The following is a 19,112-nucleotide window of genomic DNA, read 5'->3' on the forward strand; positions in this document are numbered from 1 at the left end:
CTGGCAGAAACACAAGTCTGGCAACAGGTCGGGTGTATGTTTTACCCTTAACCTGTACATCTGCAACCCGAATGTGACCATCAGCACTGGGGTGGACTTTGACAACTCGTCCAATTGGCCAGAGGGCTCTAGGCAACTGGGGATCTACCATCATCACTACTGAACCTCCAGGGAGATTCGCTGACCCGGAGTGCCACTTTTGGCGGGACTGCAGGCTTGGTAGGTACAGACGAATAAAGCTGGACCAAAAGTGGTCTGCCAGTACCTGTGAGTGCCGCCACCGACGACGGCTTAGGAGCTCATCCTTTGGATATACTATCTGTGGAAGGGAGCCGTCCAGCCGCCCCATCAACAGGTAATTTGGTGTCACTGGGTCAAGGTCACTGGCATCTGAAGAGACGTAGCCCAGGGGTTTAGAATTGAGGATTCCCTCAACCTCAAGGAGCACAGTACGAAGGACTTCTTCAGTGACTGGTTGTGCACCCACGGTGGTGTAAAGTGCAGTCTTCACCGAACGGATCTCTCTCTCCCATACACCTCCGAAGTGAGGTGCTGCTGGAGGATTGAAGCAGAAATGGATCTTCTGTTTGGCTAGAAGCTGTTGTAAGTGTGGGGACAATGCTGAAAAGGCCTCTTGAAGTTCCCTTTCCCCTCCTCTGAAGTTTGTCCCCTGATCTGAAAACAGCTCGGCAGGTGTACCCCTTCGGGCTATAAACCTCCGGAGAGCCATCAAGAATGAATCCGTATCAATCGAGGTAAGAACATCTAAGTGCACAGCACGGGTGGTAAGGCACTTGAATATTATACCCCATCTCTTTTCATTTCGGCGTCCTACCTTGACCCCAAAGGGTCCAAAACAGTCCATCCCCGTAGAATGAAATGCGGGTTTGAACAGTTGAAGGCGGGCTACCGGTAGGTCAGCCATCTTTGGTACAGTGGGTCTTCCTTTCCATCTGTGACAGTCAGGGCAAGTTCTTTGGAAACGGCGGACTGCCTCACGTCCTCTCAAAATCCAATATGTGCGTCGAATCTCTGCAAACACCCTTTCTGGACCTGGGTGTTTCAGGCGACTATCAAAATCTTGGATCAGGAGCCTGGTTACTGGGTGTGCAGGATCTAAGACTATAGGGTGCAAGGTACAAAGATTGAGGTTACCTGCCCTGCGAAGTCTGCCTCCCACACGAATTAGTTCCCCAGCATGGTCAAGCTCTGGAGACAAACCTAGAAGTCGACTGCTTTTGAGGACAGGTTTCCCAGCCTTTAGGAGACGTAAATCCTCAGAGAAACTGTCAGACTGAGCCATTCTGAAGATCAGCTTCTCTGCGTTGCAGTAGTCTTCAGCAGTTGGAATGCGTTTGTCATCTGTTGACACGGATAGCTTCTGGACCGTGCTTTCGAGGAGCTCCTTCCAGGTGTTGCACTCATTTGGATTTATCTCAGGGTAATTCGTCATAGCAGAAATGACACCGCAGACAACAGACTTGCGGAGTTCAGAGGAATCATCAACTGGATTGATGGTTGGGTTCCCTGGCCATTCGTTGGGGGGCAACAACAGAAAGGGGGGCCCTTGACTCCACCTGTTGGGTTTCTCGAGTGCTTGCAAGGTCTTACCCCGGGTGATATCGTCGGCTGGGTTTCGGGCAGAATCAACGTACCGCCAGATATGATGCTCAGTTAGATCCTGAATTTCTGCCACCCTGGTCCCAACGAAGACCTTAAAGTGACAAGATTCCGACTTCAGCCATGTTAACACTGTTGTGGAGTCTGTCCACAAGACTGTGTTATCTATCCTCAATGTAAGCTCATTGTGCAGGAGCTGAGAAAGTTGAGCACCAACAAGTGCTGCACAGAGCTCTAACCTGGGCACTGAATGGAGGCGTTTAGGAGCAACCCTGGAACGAGCCATCAGAAACGAGAGCTGGACTGTCCCTGGACTCTGACCATCTGAGGTTCGAAGGTAAGCAACTGAGCCGTATGCTTGCTCAGATGCATCGCAGAATATGTGCATCTCTCTGCGGACTTCAGACATGTCTGTCTCTTTGGGTAAGTACGATCTGGGGAGTCTGATCTGGGGTAGAATCTGGAGCTCATCCGTCCAGTCGTTCCACTTCTGCAAGAGGTCTGGAGGTAGCAATGGGTCATCCCAACCTCTATGTTTGTCCCACAGTGATCTGACTAATACCTTGGCTCTGGTGGTGAAGGGCGAAATGAACCCCAAGGGATCATACTGGCTTGCCAACACCCTGTAGATATTTCGCATTGTTGGAACATCATAATCTATTGGTCGATACTTGTAACTCAAAGTGTCGCTTGTGAAGTGCCAGCTAAGTCCCAGTGTTGACTCTGGAGCATCCGTCTTCTCATGCGCAAGCCAAAGCTCCACACTGTCCGATCTTGCCTCCTTTGGTAAGTGGCTGATGACACTTGGTTCATTGCTGGCCCACTGGCGCAGTTCGAATCCTGCGGACCTCAAGAGAGATGTTAGTTTGTCAACCACATTTCTGGCCTCGGCTACAGTGGGTAGGCTCTCAAGACAGTTGTCGACATAAAAACATTTCTCAACTGCCAATCTCACTTCGTCTCCTGGCTGGCTGCTCTCTGTGATGTGGCGTTGCAAAGCAAAGGTAGCACAGCATGGGCTACAGCTTGTGCCAAAGGGAAGCACCTGCCATTCATAAACTGCTACTGGTTCCTCTCGGCTCACGTCTCTCCATATGAAGCGCAACAAGGAGCGGTCCTCTGGGAGGAGACGGACCTGGTGAAACATTCCTTTGATGTCACCTGAAATGGCTACAGCATGTTCACGGAACCTCAAGAGGACTCCTAGCAGTGGGGCACCTAAGGTTGGACCAGGGAGCAGGTACTCATTTAAGTTCTGTCCTCTGTACTGGTAGGAGCAATTGAACACCAGCCTGTTCTTGCCATTGTGGCTCACCATATGGTGAGGAACAAACCAGGTCTCTTCTTCCCTTCCTAGCATCTGAGGACTTAGTTTGACCACTGACCCAGCTTGAATCAACTTCTCCATCTCGACTTTATAGGCCTTAGCTTGATCTGGATCCCTGGAGAGTCTTCTTTCTACACTTCGTAAGTTGGACATGACTGCTTCCTTTGAGGCCTTTAAGTGGGGCATATCCTTCCGACGAAGAAGTGGAGTGGCATAACGAAGAATGCCGTTCACTTCCACACGTGTGGTCTTGGCCTCAAGCAGAGAAATAGCCTCCTGATCCTGTCTCGAGCGAGTTACCAATTTCTCATTTCTGAAAGGGACAGTATCCACTTGCCATAATCTTTCAACATGTTTCATCAGCTCACTCACTTGGGGGGATACTGATGATAGAAGGCACTGCTGAGGACGGGCTGACTGATTCACTGTCCATGCTGGACCCTGCAGAGTCCATCCCAGGCGAGTACGAATGGCAGCAGGGCCTCCTAGAGGACCCAAACGGACCGGCTCAATGGGTGTGATAAGGGAGGGGTGGTCACTCCCGATGAGCAAAAGGGGATGTATCCTCTTGAAAGAAGGTATGGGGAGACCAACCAAATGGCTATACTTCCTCTTAAGTAGATTCATGGGGTAGGTGTGGTCTGCTAGGTCAATGCGAGTTGCTGTGAAAGCTCTGGAAATCGGATGTTTGATCTTTGGAGATGCAGGGGAGGAGACAGAGAAGGAGACCGAAAACCCATGGAGATTTTGCACATCTTGTCTGATGGTACGTAAAGGTAGCTCCTCCGGTGTGCCTTTTAGACCTAGTTTCTGAGCCGCAGAAGGTAATAACATTGTTCTCTCAGACCCATCATCCAAAACTGCGAAGGTGTCAATGATCTTATCACCATGATGGAGAAGAACACGCACAACCTTCAACAAGACTCGCTGTCCTTCAGTGGGTCTATCTAAGTAGAGCACCTCAGTAGCTGGGCTCGCAGCACATCTCTCTTTATTTGTGGACTTTGCCGAGCCTTCAGTGTATCGGTCATTTACCTCATGTAGAATCTGCAGATGCCTCCTATTGCATAGACTACAGGGTTTCTTGAGATTACACTGTGCTGCATGGTGGGATCGGGCACATCGCCAACATCTCTTGTTGGCCTTTATCCAATTTGTCACTTGCTCTGTGGTGAGCTTGGAGATAGCAGTACACTGACTAAGATAGTGCTCTGAATTGTCACAGAATGGGCAGTAAGGTTGGCTCTTGCCCTTTCTTAAGATAGCCCTTTGAACCTCCTCTACTGAGGTTCCATCCTTGGATCCATGCAAAACAGCAACAGATCGCTTCCATGGGCGTGTCTCGACCTTGGGTCCCAGTTTCTCCCTTCCCATCCTCGTAGGTAGTTGACCATCAAAATCCTGACACCAGGCCTCATGCCTTAGCCAGTCAGCCAGGTCCTTCAGAGTGTAACTGGTCCCAGCTTGAGGAAACATGTAGCGACGGAAGTCTGCTCTCTGCTCCGGTGGTAGCTTGCTCAGTAGGCGGGCAACATGTGAACCACACCGTAACTCCACTTGTCCCTCAGAGCCAAGGGTGCTAAGCAAGCCTACAAGTGACTGGATCTGAAGTGCAAACCTCTCAAATGCAGCAGTGTCACCACGTCTTACATCTGGAGACTCCATCACAGTGGCAATTCGCTTCAGGGCTAATTGATGTGGCTGGCCAAACTTGTCATTCAAAGCTGCTAATGTATCTGAATAGGGTCTTGGAGAGTGCAGATAGGCATCAGCAACCAATCTTGCCTCTTCTAACCTCAAGTGATCCACTAGGACCTGATACTTGAATAATTCTGTTGCCTCAACTGGTAGAAGGTTCTCTAATGCGATTTTTAGACGAGCGAACTCGCTTGGGTCTCTATGAACAAAGCTAGGGATGGTTGGTCGAGGCCCTCTATAAGTCGTCTCATTCGCAATGTTACTAGTGAGGAACTGTGCTGAATAAGGTGAAGCAGCTGATAGAGGTTGTGAGACAGCTGGTGGATGTTCAGACCGGAACTGCCTGGTGGGTGGCACCCAATGCTGTGAGTAAGGATTTGAGACCCTGTCAGGTATCCGTGCAGGAGTGGATTGTGCTGCAATGCCGTGGTGCTTCCGGAGTGGTAACACATCATGCTTTGATGTTAGGGTGGGTCGCTTTATAGCTGACTCAGGCTGCCTAGTGGCTTGGGTCTTCTCCTTGAGAATTTGAAGTTCACTCATCATCGTGTCAAGGCGTTCCAAGAGTGGTTGATTACTTGTTAGCTCATCTTCAGTATAGTCTGGCCAGGGGGGTGGTGCAGGCCAATCCTCCTCCTCACTGTCTTGTTCAGGAATGGGCTCTTTCATTGCCTGAGCTGTATCTTGACCTTGGTCTCTCTGTACATTAGGTGCAGCATTCACTGATTGCTTCATCTGTGTTAGAATAGACCTCAGCTCAGCCAAGTCTGAGGACATACACTGTTGTGTCTTTCGAAGAAGACAACGCTCATACCTTATCTCCTCTAATTCTTCTCTGAGATCGCTGGATGAGTGTCTGGACAAAGGGGGTCTTTCATAAGGGCTGGAATGGTATTGCTCTGGATCAGATGGGTAAGTAAAATGATTCTCTGAATCATGATACATCTTTCCGGCTGAGGAGCTATGCTCAACATCATGGAATGAGACCTCCTCTTGAATGTGCAGTTGAGGTGCGGGTCCATGATGTGAGGTCATGGGAGTCATTCTTCTAACCTCCTCCGGGTGAGTGGTACACCCAACTTCATGTCCCTGCCTCTGATGATGGGAACCAGGAAACTGTACATCATAATCTTCATAGCGTGCAGGGGGGTGAATATGGCGCCTAGGACGGGCGCCCTGCACATCATACTCTTGAGCAGTATCCATGTTTGGACTAAACACAGGGCCATCCGGCTCGAAGGACCCTCAATGTAGTGGAGACCACTGTGAATGTATTGTTGTTGGCTCTGGTAGCGAGGTACACCGTGTTCAGTCTGGTGTGTCGGCCAGAACACCACTAAAGCCAGAGTTTGATCAAGAGTTTTATTGCAGGTAAGGACATAGGCGTAGTTACAGGCTGTGGTCTAGGAGACACAAACAGATAAATCTGTAAATAACAATACAGGTACTAATGAACTAAATGAGATAAAGAAACTACCTCAAAAATTCTAAAAGGTGTATCTTAGGCCTATCTAGGGCACCACAGTTCTCTGATAGTACTTAGGCGCCATCTAGTGGTCATTCTCAGTAACTGACGCCGGAGTAGCTGTTGCTAGTTTCACTCAAGCCACACATTCAATGAAACAAAGTAAAAATAATAACACAGCAAAGAGGTATCAAATAAATGTCTTCAAACTATTATAATACAAAGAACTAACAAAGCTATTCACCAAATACAGCTGTGTAGATGTGAAACTAAACATGCATTTAGCCAATACAAGTCTGCTTACTTATACAAACTAAAACATTACCAATCACACATACTACTGAAATAAATGGTCTTGACTTACAATTTCTCAATAACGCACAGCAGCTGAACAGAGTTGAACAGTCAGAGCAAACTAAGGTAGCTGGCCATGAGGCAGCAAAATCTACACTGTTTCCTACAGGAAATGACATCAGAGAACAACATGTGACTAGCTTCAGCCAATGGCATTAGGTTTCCACAGATTAAACAGAACAAATAATATATTAATAAATTATTAAACTCTACAGTCAGTTCTGGGCCTTTTGAACAGTGTTGTTTCCTCTGATGGAAACTTAATTAAAGCACTTTTCTGCACATTTTACACACAGTTTCTATCAATTCACTTAATTTATTACATTATTCCATTACAATAACATGTATAAAAGTTGAAATTTCAGAAGATGATTACGATTTAACGAGCTGTCCCAGGTCATATCTGTCTGTGATCTCTGTCGGACTGTTGTAGTCCTTCTTCTCTCCGAGTGTTAAACAGCCAAACGGCATGGCCCTCCTACAGAGAGAGAGAGAGAGAGATGGAAAAAGAGAGAGAGAGAGAAAGAGAGAGAGAAGACAGCACTGTTATTATATTCAGATGTAAATTCACAATCAGAGCACGAGTCTGATACAGCGCGCAGAACCTCAGAGGGATATTACCTGAATAAACATGGAGAATAAAAACTGCATTATACAGTAATATCCATCATTCTGAATTATTTCAGCACTCAGATCCTGATCTGCAGGGTTCTGTTCTGGTTCCGCGGGGAAATAAACATGGTGCGAGAGCCGTGTTTACTCGTCCTTTCCTACACAAACAAACCAAATTCAGGAGCGTCGTGAATAACGTATGCACTACAGGGGGAAACAAACTCACGGGCGGATCTCATTTACAACTAAATGACTGGAGACGGAGAGAGAGAGAGAGAGAGAGAGAGAGAGAGAGAGACGGAGTTTGACTCGCAGCAACAAGGAGTCAGAGAAAGAATGAGTCAGACAGAGAACGAGGGACCGAGAGAGAGAGAGTGAGAGAGAGAGAACGAGGGAGAGAGAGAGTGAGAGAGAGAGAACGAGGGAGAGAGAGAGAGAGTAAACCTCAGAGAAAAGAAATCATTAAAATAAATTATGAGGCAGCTACAACAGAGGAGGTCTTAGAGTTCAGTAATGCTGCCCAGCAGTCTTCCTATAAATACTGTACTGAATACTGTTGAGTTTTGTATTGAGGTTAGTGGGGAGGAGGAGGGGAGAAGCTGTTGTTCTCTCCAGGGCAGCAAGGAGTGGTTTAATAAAACAGAACCGTGTATATGGTCTAGACCAGGGATCACATATGCGGACTGCGGTCCGGGTTCGGACCCAGACGTTGTCCATTGCCGTCAAACTACTGATAAACTACTGAAAAGGATTTAATTTTGACAGTGTTCATTTAAAGTGTCAGAACTTTTCTTGTCTTTACGGTATACGCGCTCTGCGAAACAGTACAGTACAACTTGCAGACCAATCACGTGTGGTGTAAAATCTTCAAACACTCTCCTCTGCCAATCAGATCTGTGCAGACCGCTGCCCCAGCTAGTGAATTGGGACGAGGCCGGGAAAAAAACGCCTTTATAAAGAGATAGGGAGCCCGAGAACTGGCGGAAAAACGAGAACGGGCGGAAACTAAAGACACGCCGAGCGCAAGAGAGAGAGAAAGGAGAGAAATGTAAAGTTAAAGGGGGGATGGGAAAGGGAGCGTGGTGTGTGTGTGTGTGTGAGTGAGGTGGAGAGAGAGAGAGAGAGAGAGAGAGAGAGAGAGAGAGAGAGAGAGAGAGAGTAACGCACAGTGACATGGACAAGTAACTTTAATCTGATTAATGGATTGGAAATAGTAACGCGTTAGATTACTTGTTATTGAAAAATGGGTCAGATTAGAGTAACTACTGTTACTGACCTCACTGCTCACCACAAGCGAATCGCTCCAGAGTTCATTTGGGACCAGACCGAGACCACCTCCACTAGCTGGTCTCGGTCCGAATCTTTTGATCAGCACCCGAGTGTGATTACTGTTTTCACACCTGCTCAATCCAACCGCACTAAAGTTACAAACAGACCAGAGTTTGTTTTTACCGGACCAAACAGCTGGTGTGAAAACACTCTAAAATGCAATTTGGAAGGCCAATACCCACTCATTCACTAGGACTCCCTCATCACTACTAATGTCCCCAACACTAGGAGGGTGGGGACTAGGACACACCTCCCTCGATACTTGTGGACTCTCCACTTTTTGAGCAGCTGCAGAGGAAAGTGCTGGATCCCCAGCTCTGATACATCAGCTAACAGAAGCCTGTGCTGACCAACATTACACTAGGAATGATAAGGGGAGAGAGCACCACCTACTGTACCCACCCAGAGAGACACAGCATGGCCAATATTGCTCTCTCTCTCTCTGACTCTGGCTGCTGATGGCAAACAGCATGATCCGAAGTTTGAACCAACGAATTTCGGATCACAGCTGCAGCGTCTTAGTCCGCAGGACAACCCAGAGCCCTGTGAATGGATTTTTGAGTGAATGTAAATGCACTCATTGTAATTCCCTGTTATTCACCTCACTCTCAGTGGTTTATCGACGTGGTCGGCTGGTGTAAAAACAGAGAAAGAAAGTCTACAGTCTTAAAAAAAGCCTAAAAATGTGAATTTATGACAAGTGCGTTCCCGCACATCAGGACAGCAGATGGCTGAGGACACGCAGGGGACACCAAAACACAAAATTAAAAGCATTAATATCCTCTAGCTTAAGCCTAAATAATCAGTTACTTCTCTCCACAGCTGCGCAGTAATTTGATGGGCGGTTTGTGTTTTCTACAGGGACAAACACGCGTTCCTCCAGTTTCACACAGTTCTGTGCTTTTAAGGATTTCTTTGAGAGCGGCAATCATCTCTGCTGGGAGCCAAAATCAATTCCAAAGGTAAACAAGATCCAGAAGAAAGGACCTGAGGCGGTCTTTGCTTTGACCGATCCCATTTTAAACTTCAGTCAGTGTTTCAGCTTTGATACTGCAGCTAACGCTGGAGATGCAACTCACCTTCAACTTCCATTCCCTGTGTTCGGTGTGTGTGTGTGTTTGTGTGTGTGTGTGTTTCTGTGTAATGAAAGTGTTTATGAGTTTTACATTACGTCAATAAAAAAATAAATGTCCACGTGCAGTGAAAACTACTTATATAAAACTTTAAGGGTCTCTTTAAGAGGTTTTTATTTACAGCAATAGCCTAAAAACATTACATTGATTAAATCACACTGCACAATTTTATCCTAGTTTGTTCAGTTGCTGACTTTTTTTTTTTAGTAGATCACAAACTATGGGCCCTATTTTAGCGATCTACTGTATAGGCGAACCATCAACCATGCATCGCACAGCTTCATTTAGGGCATGTCAGTGTGTCTTTGCTATCGTAACGACGGGAAAAGTACACCTTGCCCGGCTTAAAATGTGCAAAAGGCATGTACTAATTCTCTTAATAAATCAGTGTGTCATTTGCTATTCCCTTTAAGAGCCAGGTGAGCTCTGACTTTGGCAGATTGATATTATAACAGCGCAGCTATCTGGACATGTCCAGTGTTTCTGGACAGAGGAAACTGACCTGCTCATTCATTCTGTTTATTTTTTATGTAAAATTTGCATAGCTGCCATTTGTGCACTGCTGCATGTCCATGTGTGGTGTAACAAGAAGGGGTGTACAGTTGTTGGGGATGTTCCTGTGTTGGCAATTCATTGCCAAGGTAGCAATGAACATCTGACTGTAACGTATGCCTCTTTATATTTATATGCATATTTATATGCATATTTATATGGCACATCAGTCACTTTTATAATCAATGGCATTGCACCTTGCACTTTGCTCTGTTAATTATTGAATGACCATTAGCAATATATATTGCACTGCTCCATTTACAGATAGATTTTTATCTTGTATAGTACGTTTTTTATAGCCTTATATATTTTCTATTCTTCTGTGTTTTGATTAATGTTTAAATATGTTTCTTATTGTATTGTGTTGTTGCTGCTGGATGCCTACATTTCCTTCGGGATGAAAAATCTATCTATCTATCTATCTATCTATCTATCTATCTATCTATCTATCTATCTATCTATCTATCTATCTATCTATCTATCTATCTATCTATCTATCTATCTATCTATCTATCTATCTATCTATCTATCTATCTATCTATCTATGTTAATATCTGTCTAGGTTGTATGCACCTGTGTTTTCTGTTGCCAAGATAGCAATACTCCAGAAATTGTTACTGGATATTAGAATACAACTTGACTCTTTTAAGGGAACCTTTACGCCTACAGTATCAGATGAAGCTTCTGCAGTTAAAGTGATGTACATACACACACACACACATCCATTTGCTACTGATGGAATGGTGTGTGTATAAATGGACTGTCTGGCACACACACAGCTGCATAACCGAGCCATTACCATCACGGCCGTATCATTCAGGAGGCTGCGGATGTGCAGGAGACGGCCTGAGATTAAGATCGATGGATATTAGAGTGTTTTATGTCGTTCCGCACACTGTGTATCCTCCTATATCACCCAACACACACACATCCCCACTCATTTAAGCCCTGTTTGCATATATATATATGTTTTTATATACATGGAAAACTGTGCTTATACTGCTTTTTTAATGTGTGTAGTGTGTGCAGCATGTGGGTTTGCATTGTACAGAATATGTTGCTTTAAGATCTCAATACATTTTTCTGCATTAATTATGCATCACAAAAGTGTATTGACACACCTCTCATATAATGAGAGATCGCCATAGCAACAATCTATCAACCAATAAGCAAAAAGGATTAGCATATCAAGAATCTAGCGGACACTTTGCAGCACCATATCAACCAATACATATTTCACCATAGTAGTCATTTAACAATGCATCAGCATCCCACCAACGATACCATAGCAACAACCTAGCATCAGCATCATGGCAAGGCTATCATAGTAACCACTAAGCAAGAACATATGGACCAATTCAGATACATAGCAGTCACTTAACAACGCATTAGCATCCCACCAGAGATACCATAGCAACAACCTAGCAATGCCCCTTAGCAACACCATAGCGACCCCCTGGATTTCCAATAGTAATGCTATAGCAAGCCTTTAGCAGGACATTAGACAACTTATAGCAATGTTATATAGCATACATTAGTAACCATTATAAAAAATAACCACTATCCAGCAACCATTTGGCAACACCATATCAACCAAATTTAGATACCTCAGCAGTCACTTAACAAAGCTTAAGCATCCCACCAAGGATACCGCAGGAACAACCCAGCAACCACTTATCAACACTATATTAAACAATTCAGATTCCACAGCAGTCACTTAACAACACTTAACACCAAGTATACCAGAGCAACAACCTAGCAACCACTTAGGACCACCATTGCGACCACCTGGGTTTTCAATAGCAATGCCATAGCAAGGATTTAGCAAGATAATAGCCACCTATAGCAATATTTTATAGCTTACATTAGTAACCATCATTAAAACTATCCACTATCCAACAACCACTTGGCAACACCATATCAACCAATTCAGATACCTCAGCAGTCGCTAAGCAACGCTTAAGCATCCCACAAAGTAAACCACTGCAACAACCTAGCAACCACATATCAACACTATATTAACCACTTCAGATACCACAGCAGTCACTTAACAACACTTAACACCAAGTATACCATAGCAACAACCTAGCAATACCACTTAGCAACACCATAGCGACCACCTGGGTTTTCAATAGCAATGCCATAGCAAGGATTTAGCAGGATAATAGCCACCTATAGCAATATTTTATAGCTTACATTAGTAACCATCATTAAAACTATCCACTATCCAACAACCACTTGGCAACACCATATCAACCAATTCAGATACCTCGCCAGTCTCTTAGCAACACACCAGCATCACACAAAGATCAGCATTAGACCATTACAATTACCTAGCAACACCATAGCAACCTCCTGGAACAACCAACATTTATCCTAGCAAGCATGTAGCAACCCCATAGCAACCACTTAGCCACATAAGAACTAAGCCACCTAGAATAAAACCTTTTAGCCAAACATTTGTGGACACAGCTCTATTAGCCACATGTAGCAACTGTGTTTGGAGTTGAGAGTTTGTGTTAACACACACTACTAACTGTGTGGAGGATCTGCTGCAGCAGCACAACTTCATTTACAGATTCTTCACTGGATTTTACTGCGTTCAGACACAGAGAGAGAGAGAGAGAGGCTGCAGACTGTCTGACAGGATTACTGAGAGATTCAGGGATGAGTCATTAGAGAGCTGATGAAGCAGCAATTCACTCTGAAACTCCACTGATCTGCAGCTTCTTACACCTTAACATTCAGCACACGCCGCCGTTACACAGGCAGCACAGAGATACACACATAGCACAGAGATACATACACAGCACAGAGATACACATGCAGCACAGAGATACACACGTAGCACAGAGATACATACACAGCACAGAGATACACACGCAACACAGAGATACTCAGGCAGCACAGAGATACATACACAGCACAGAGATACACATGCAGCACAGAGATACACACGTAGCACAGAGATACATACACAGCACAGAGATACACATGCAGCACAGAGATACTCAGGCAGCACAGAGATACATACACAGCACAGAGATACACAGGCAGCACAGAGATACACACATAGCACAGAGATACATACACAGCACAGAGATACACACAGCCACAGTTACACAGGCAGCACAGAGATACACGCGCAGCACAGAGAAACATACACAGCACAGAGATGCACAGGCAGCACAGAGATACACACATAGCACAGAGATACATACACAGCACAGAGATGCACAGACAGCACAGAGATACACAGGCAGCACAGAGATACATACACAGCAGAGAGATACATACACAGCACAGAGATACACACGCCCGCTGTTACCCAGGCAGCACAGAGATACACACACAACGCAGAGATACACATGCAGCACAGAAATACAAACACCAGCCATTACACAGACAGCACAGAGCTACACACATCTGTCGTAACACACGCAGCACAGAGATACACACACCCGCCGTTACACAGGTAGCACAGAGATACACAAGCAGCACAGAGATACACAGGCAGCACAGAGACACACACACACATGCTGTTACACAAGCAGCACAGATATACACACACCCGCCGTTACACAGGAAGCACAGAGATACATACACAGCACAGAGATACACATGCAGCACAGAGCTACATACATCTGTCGTAACACACGCAGCACAGAGATACACACACAGCACATAGATACACAAGCAGTACAGAGATACACACAGCCGCTGTTAAACACACAGCACAGAGATACACATGTGGCACAGAGATGTAAGATGTTTTTGAGTAAGTCATAGATGTATATCTGTCAGTAAACTGTAATGGTAACACTTTCTATGAATGTCATCTCTATAAGACTCTATAAACATATTTATACCACATTATAATGCATTCATAAGGCATTATAAACATGGCTATACATATTTATAAAACTCTATATTTCATCATAGCCATGTTTATTATGCATCATGAACTGTGATTATAATGCATTAATAGCTGTGTTTATAACATGTTATACGTCAATACCAAAAATCTCAGTCCCAGATTGCAGACTGTATTATGCCTAAAACAGCTTCCAACTTATAAACACACTCTAAATTATCCTATAAATATATTTTTTACCACTCATGAATTATACTTGTCTTGAATATAATATTAGTTATAGTCAATTATAATGTATCATAACAGGTCTTTGTGCGCTCTAAGTAAAGTGACAGACTTTCATTGTGGGACTAGATTTTTAATGATACATATATACTATTTTAACATGTATATCATAAGCATAGCTTATAATGTATTATGATCACAAGTGATCACATAATGCTTAATAAACATGGCTATAGTGGGTTATGCATTTTTTTAAATAAATATTTATAGCCATGTTTTTAATGCCTTATGAATGCATTATAATATTTTATGAATGTAGTTATAGAGTTTAATAAAGATGACATTCATAGAAAGTGTTAGCACTGTAATCTCTCACCAAGAGGTACACTACGCAAAACTAGCCTTTATTTGCCTTTTTGTGCGAAGAACCAGTGTCTAATCAGAACACACATTTAATCATTGACCTAAATACCTGCCGGAGACATAACTCATCTATAATGCATACATTGTTTTGCCAATGAATGCACTTCAAATAAAACTGCAGCTCGCTTTTATCTTCACAAGTAAAACTTTAACAGTTTATTGGAGAAGCTGGTTGAGTTTGGGCTTTGAGAAAACTCCAGAGCGTCACCGTTCCTAAAGGTTATACGCTGATATAAGGATTTATACCGGCTTCAAAATTGAGTTTGGAAATCCAATCCCCCGTGCGCCCGGATTTGATAACGACTCCGGAATATCATACAGTCTGAGACTCAAAAGCTGCAGGGTGATATAGAGCTCCTCTCCTTTCCAGTAACTATTGAGCTGCGGGGAGAACATCGCTTTAATCTGTGTCTGGAAAAAAAGCAAAGTCTAACAACTCTTTTCTTCTCTACACACCTTCTTATGATCTGTCTTTACAACTATATACAGTCTTATTCAGGCTCGAACTCTCGGTAATTAACAGATAATTAAATCAGATGTGTTGAATGTCTTATAAAGAATCATAGTTAAATCAATTGTCTTTTTAAATGTCTTTGTGAAGCATTGTAAAGCTTCTGAGCTCATGTAATTGTCCTTATGAAGCATTATAAAGCATCTGAGCTGACTCAAATGTCTTTACATTGCCTTGTTAAGCTTCTGAACTAAATCTTTTTAGTATTTTTAAAGCTTTATAAAGCATCTTATCTGATGTAATTGTCCTTATAAAGCATTATAAAGCACCTGATCTGATATAACTTTCCTTATCATGCATTATAACGCATCTAAGGTCATCTTTTGGTCCTTATAAATCACTACAAAGCTTCTAAGCTGACTCAACTGTCCTTATAATCCCTTGTGAAGCGTCTAAACTGACTCAAGTGTCCTTATAATGCCTTGTGAAGTTTCTGAGCTAAATCAGTTGTCCTTATGATGCATTACAAAGCATCTGAGCTAATGTAATGATTCTTTTGAAGTGTTATAAAGCACCTGAGCTGACTTAACTGTGCCTATATTGCTTTGTAAAGCTTCTGAACTAATGGAAATATTCTTATGAAGCATTATAAAGCATCTGAGCTCATGTTATGGTCCTTATGAAGCATTATAACATTTCTGAGCTGATTCAACTGTCCTTATATTGCTTTGTAAAGCTTCTGAACTAACGGAAATATTATTATGAAGCATTACAAAGCATCTGAGCTAATGTGATTGTCCTTATAAAGCATTATAAAGCTTCTGAGCTGGCGTAACTGTTCTTATGAAGCAATACAAAGCATCTGAGCTCATGTTATGGTCCTCATAATACATTATAAAGCATCTGAGCTGGCGTAACTTTTCTTATGAAGCAATTTAAAGCTTTTCAGCTCATGTAGTGGTCTGAGTTGAGGTAATTGTCCTTATGAAGCAGTATTAAGAATCTGTTCTGATACAGCTTTCCTTATGAAGCATTATAAATCATATGAGCTGACATAACTGTTCTTATGAAGCATTATAAACTGACTTATAGTTCTAATTATAACGCTGTATATAGAATTTGAACTTTTAATTGTCATCGTGACACAAAAAATTAATTGTCATTGTTTCAAAGCATCTGAGCTGACTTATAAGGCTTTATAATGCTGTATAAAGCATCCACACTGGCTCGATTGTTTTTTTTAAGCCTTAAAAAAATCATAAGCGAAATCATGAACAAAACCCTAATGAAGCCTTATAATACTCTGAGTTAACTTTGATTTAGTCACATTATACATCTTCTGTGCTGAGCCTTTTTTATTATAAACCCTTATATAACAAGTACATGAACATAATCAACCTTGAATAGCATAATAAACAATGTCAATTGATTAGATGCTTATAAAATCTTTGTTTATGCTGAAGCGTTTAAAGCTTCTGGCTGATTTGATTATTCTTATTTTGGCTAATATAAAGCGTATTTGTTCAGAACTGCACAGCAACAAGAAAACAAAATGTGCACTCAAATTTAGTATGAGATTAAGTGGAACACTAAACTGCTTTTTGTTTCAGTAATGAATGCTATTATCTGTGAAAACGATTTTCATAATAGTCCGATAATTCAACAGAGTCAGAACGGCCTCTCCTGCGCAAACAGAGGTCTAGCTACAGATGAATATTCATCATAACAGTTGGTGTTATTAGTGGGTAATTAGGCTTTAAGGATTGCAGAGAGAGAGAGAGAGAGAGAGAGAGAGAGAGAGAGAGAGAGAGAGAGAGAGAGAGAGAGAGAACACTTAGAGAAAGTTCTGGATAAAAATAAAAAAATAAACAAATTCCAAATAAAAATATTGTAATTTAGAGCATTTATTTGCAGAAAATGAGAAATGGCTAAAGATGCAGAGCTTTCAGACCTCAAAATATTGCAAAGAAAACAAGTTCATATTCATAAAGTTTCTCTGGTTTTTAATCACAGTTTTTAATTCATGCATCTTGGCATCATGTTCTCCTCCACCAGTCTTACACACTGCTTTTGGATAACTTTATGCTGCTTTACTCCTGGTGTAAAAATTCAAGCAGTTCAGTTTGGTGGTTTGATGGTTTGTGATCATCCATCTTCCTCTTGATTATATTCCAGAGCTTTTTAGTTTGGGAAAATCAATCTTTTTTTTCCAGAGCTGTATTAATAAGCAATTAATCCTCCAACTATTCTAATTTCAACATAATCTGAACTGAGTTTATGGCTCTCATAAATCATTACAATTAAAAAAAAAATACTACATTTTTTAGCCCTATAAATCATTGAGCGGACCGGGTTTGATTTGCCTTAAAAAGTCTTATAAACCATTAAGCTTACTTATTTGTCCCTATGAAGCACCTGAAGATGACTTGATTGTTCCCATAAAGCCTTATGAAGCACCCAAACTCACTCTGCTGTTACTATAAGCTTTATAAAGCATACTTAATTGTCCTCCCTTGTCCACGTAGTGTTAAAAAGCATCAATCCCAACTCATCATGGTTTCCTCTTCTGAAAACTTTTATAGAGATGTGGATTTCATTTTCCAGCAGGACTTGACACAATGCCCACACTGCCAAAGATACTGTTTGGTCGTATATAATAGTCTAATTTTCTGAAATACTGACTTTTTGGTTTTCATTGACTGTAAAATAGATCACTCTGTGTGTAATACATCTATGTAATATAGGAGTTTCAGATTTTTATCTGAAATGTTACTTAATGAAGTAACATTTTAATGATATTCTACTTTTTAAGATGCACTAGTATATATATATATATATAATGCTTTATAAATGCATTACTTAGTGCTTATGAATGTGTTATGAAGCCCGTATGTACAGCAGATAACTTTAAATTAGTGTTACTTTAAATTAGTGTTAAATAAGTGTTACTCACTTGCCCTTATGATGCATTTGTCCTTATGATGCATTACAAAGCATCTGAGCTAATGTAATGATTCTTTTGAAGCGTTATAAAGCACCTGATCTGACTTAACTGTCCTTACATTGCGTTTTAAAACTTCTGAACTAATGGAAATATTCTTATGAAGCATTATAAAGCATCTGAGCTCATGTTATGGTCCTTACAATTCATTATAAATCATCTGAGCTGGCGTAACTGTCCTTACATTGCTTTGTAAAGCTTCTGAACTAATGGAAATATTCTTATGAAGTATTATAAAGCATCTGAGCTCATGTTATGCTCCTTACAATACATTATAAATCATCTGAGCTGGCGTAACTGTTCTTATGAAGCAATTTAAAGCTTCTGAGCTCATGTAATGGTCTGAGCTGAGGTAATTGTCCTTATGAAGCATTATTAAGAATCTGATCTGATATATATCTTCTTAAGAAACATTATAAATCATTTGAGCTGACGTAACTGTTTTTTTTTAAGCATTATAAGCTGACTTAATTGTTCTAATCATAACGCTGTATACAGTATTTGAACTTTTAATTGTCATAATTGTACTTTAAATTAGTGTTAAATTAGTGTTGTTACTCACAAAAATGTCAGTTCTGATTGGCTGGTCATGTATTAGAATAATCAGAATTGATAGAAATGAATGCAATATTAGTGCAGTAATTTACCATTTGTGAAGTAAAACTTTTAATCCATCCAACTGTACGTATGTGTGTGTAGTTTCTAGTTACTGTTGGGAACCCAGAACACTTCGGAAAGCTTTGCTGATGTCATTTGAATATCACACAAAAAAAAAAAAAAACGTACCGCTGTTAAAAATATCCGACTGCCATCAGCGCCTTCCTCGGCTGTAAATAAGTAAAGCGGCGTCTCGGCTCCTCCGCCGGCATCCAGCTTCAGCTGCAGACATTAAAACCTGAACGATGGCGTTTATAGATCTGCTATCACACCACACGAGACGAGAAGAACATGCAGCATAAGCACTAACGATAACGAGCGCTCTGGGCAAACGTGCAACAATGAAAATTCCAATTAACATCAGCACTCTCAGAGTCTGAGAGACATTATT

At 42.1% G+C, this 19,112-nt stretch overlaps 1 protein-coding gene across 1 annotated transcript in view; it reads right to left on the minus strand.

The window, feature by feature from the left end:
• The window catches only part of camkvb (CaM kinase-like vesicle-associated b), a 91,514-nt gene that overhangs the window by 23,998 nt on the left and 48,404 nt on the right, over nt 1–19,112 (minus strand). The window contains exon 2 of the mRNA XM_022682594.2: nt 6,841–6,942. Within this exon, the coding sequence (XP_022538315.2) occupies nt 6,841–6,935 (95 nt within the window). The 5' untranslated portion in view covers nt 6,936–6,942. The remainder of the gene's footprint in view (nt 1–6,840; nt 6,943–19,112) is intronic.

The sequence above is a fragment of the Astyanax mexicanus genome, chromosome 24 (assembly GCF_023375975.1).
Source record: "Astyanax mexicanus isolate ESR-SI-001 chromosome 24, AstMex3_surface, whole genome shotgun sequence".
Lineage (NCBI taxonomy): Eukaryota > Metazoa > Chordata > Actinopteri > Characiformes > Acestrorhamphidae > Astyanax > Astyanax mexicanus.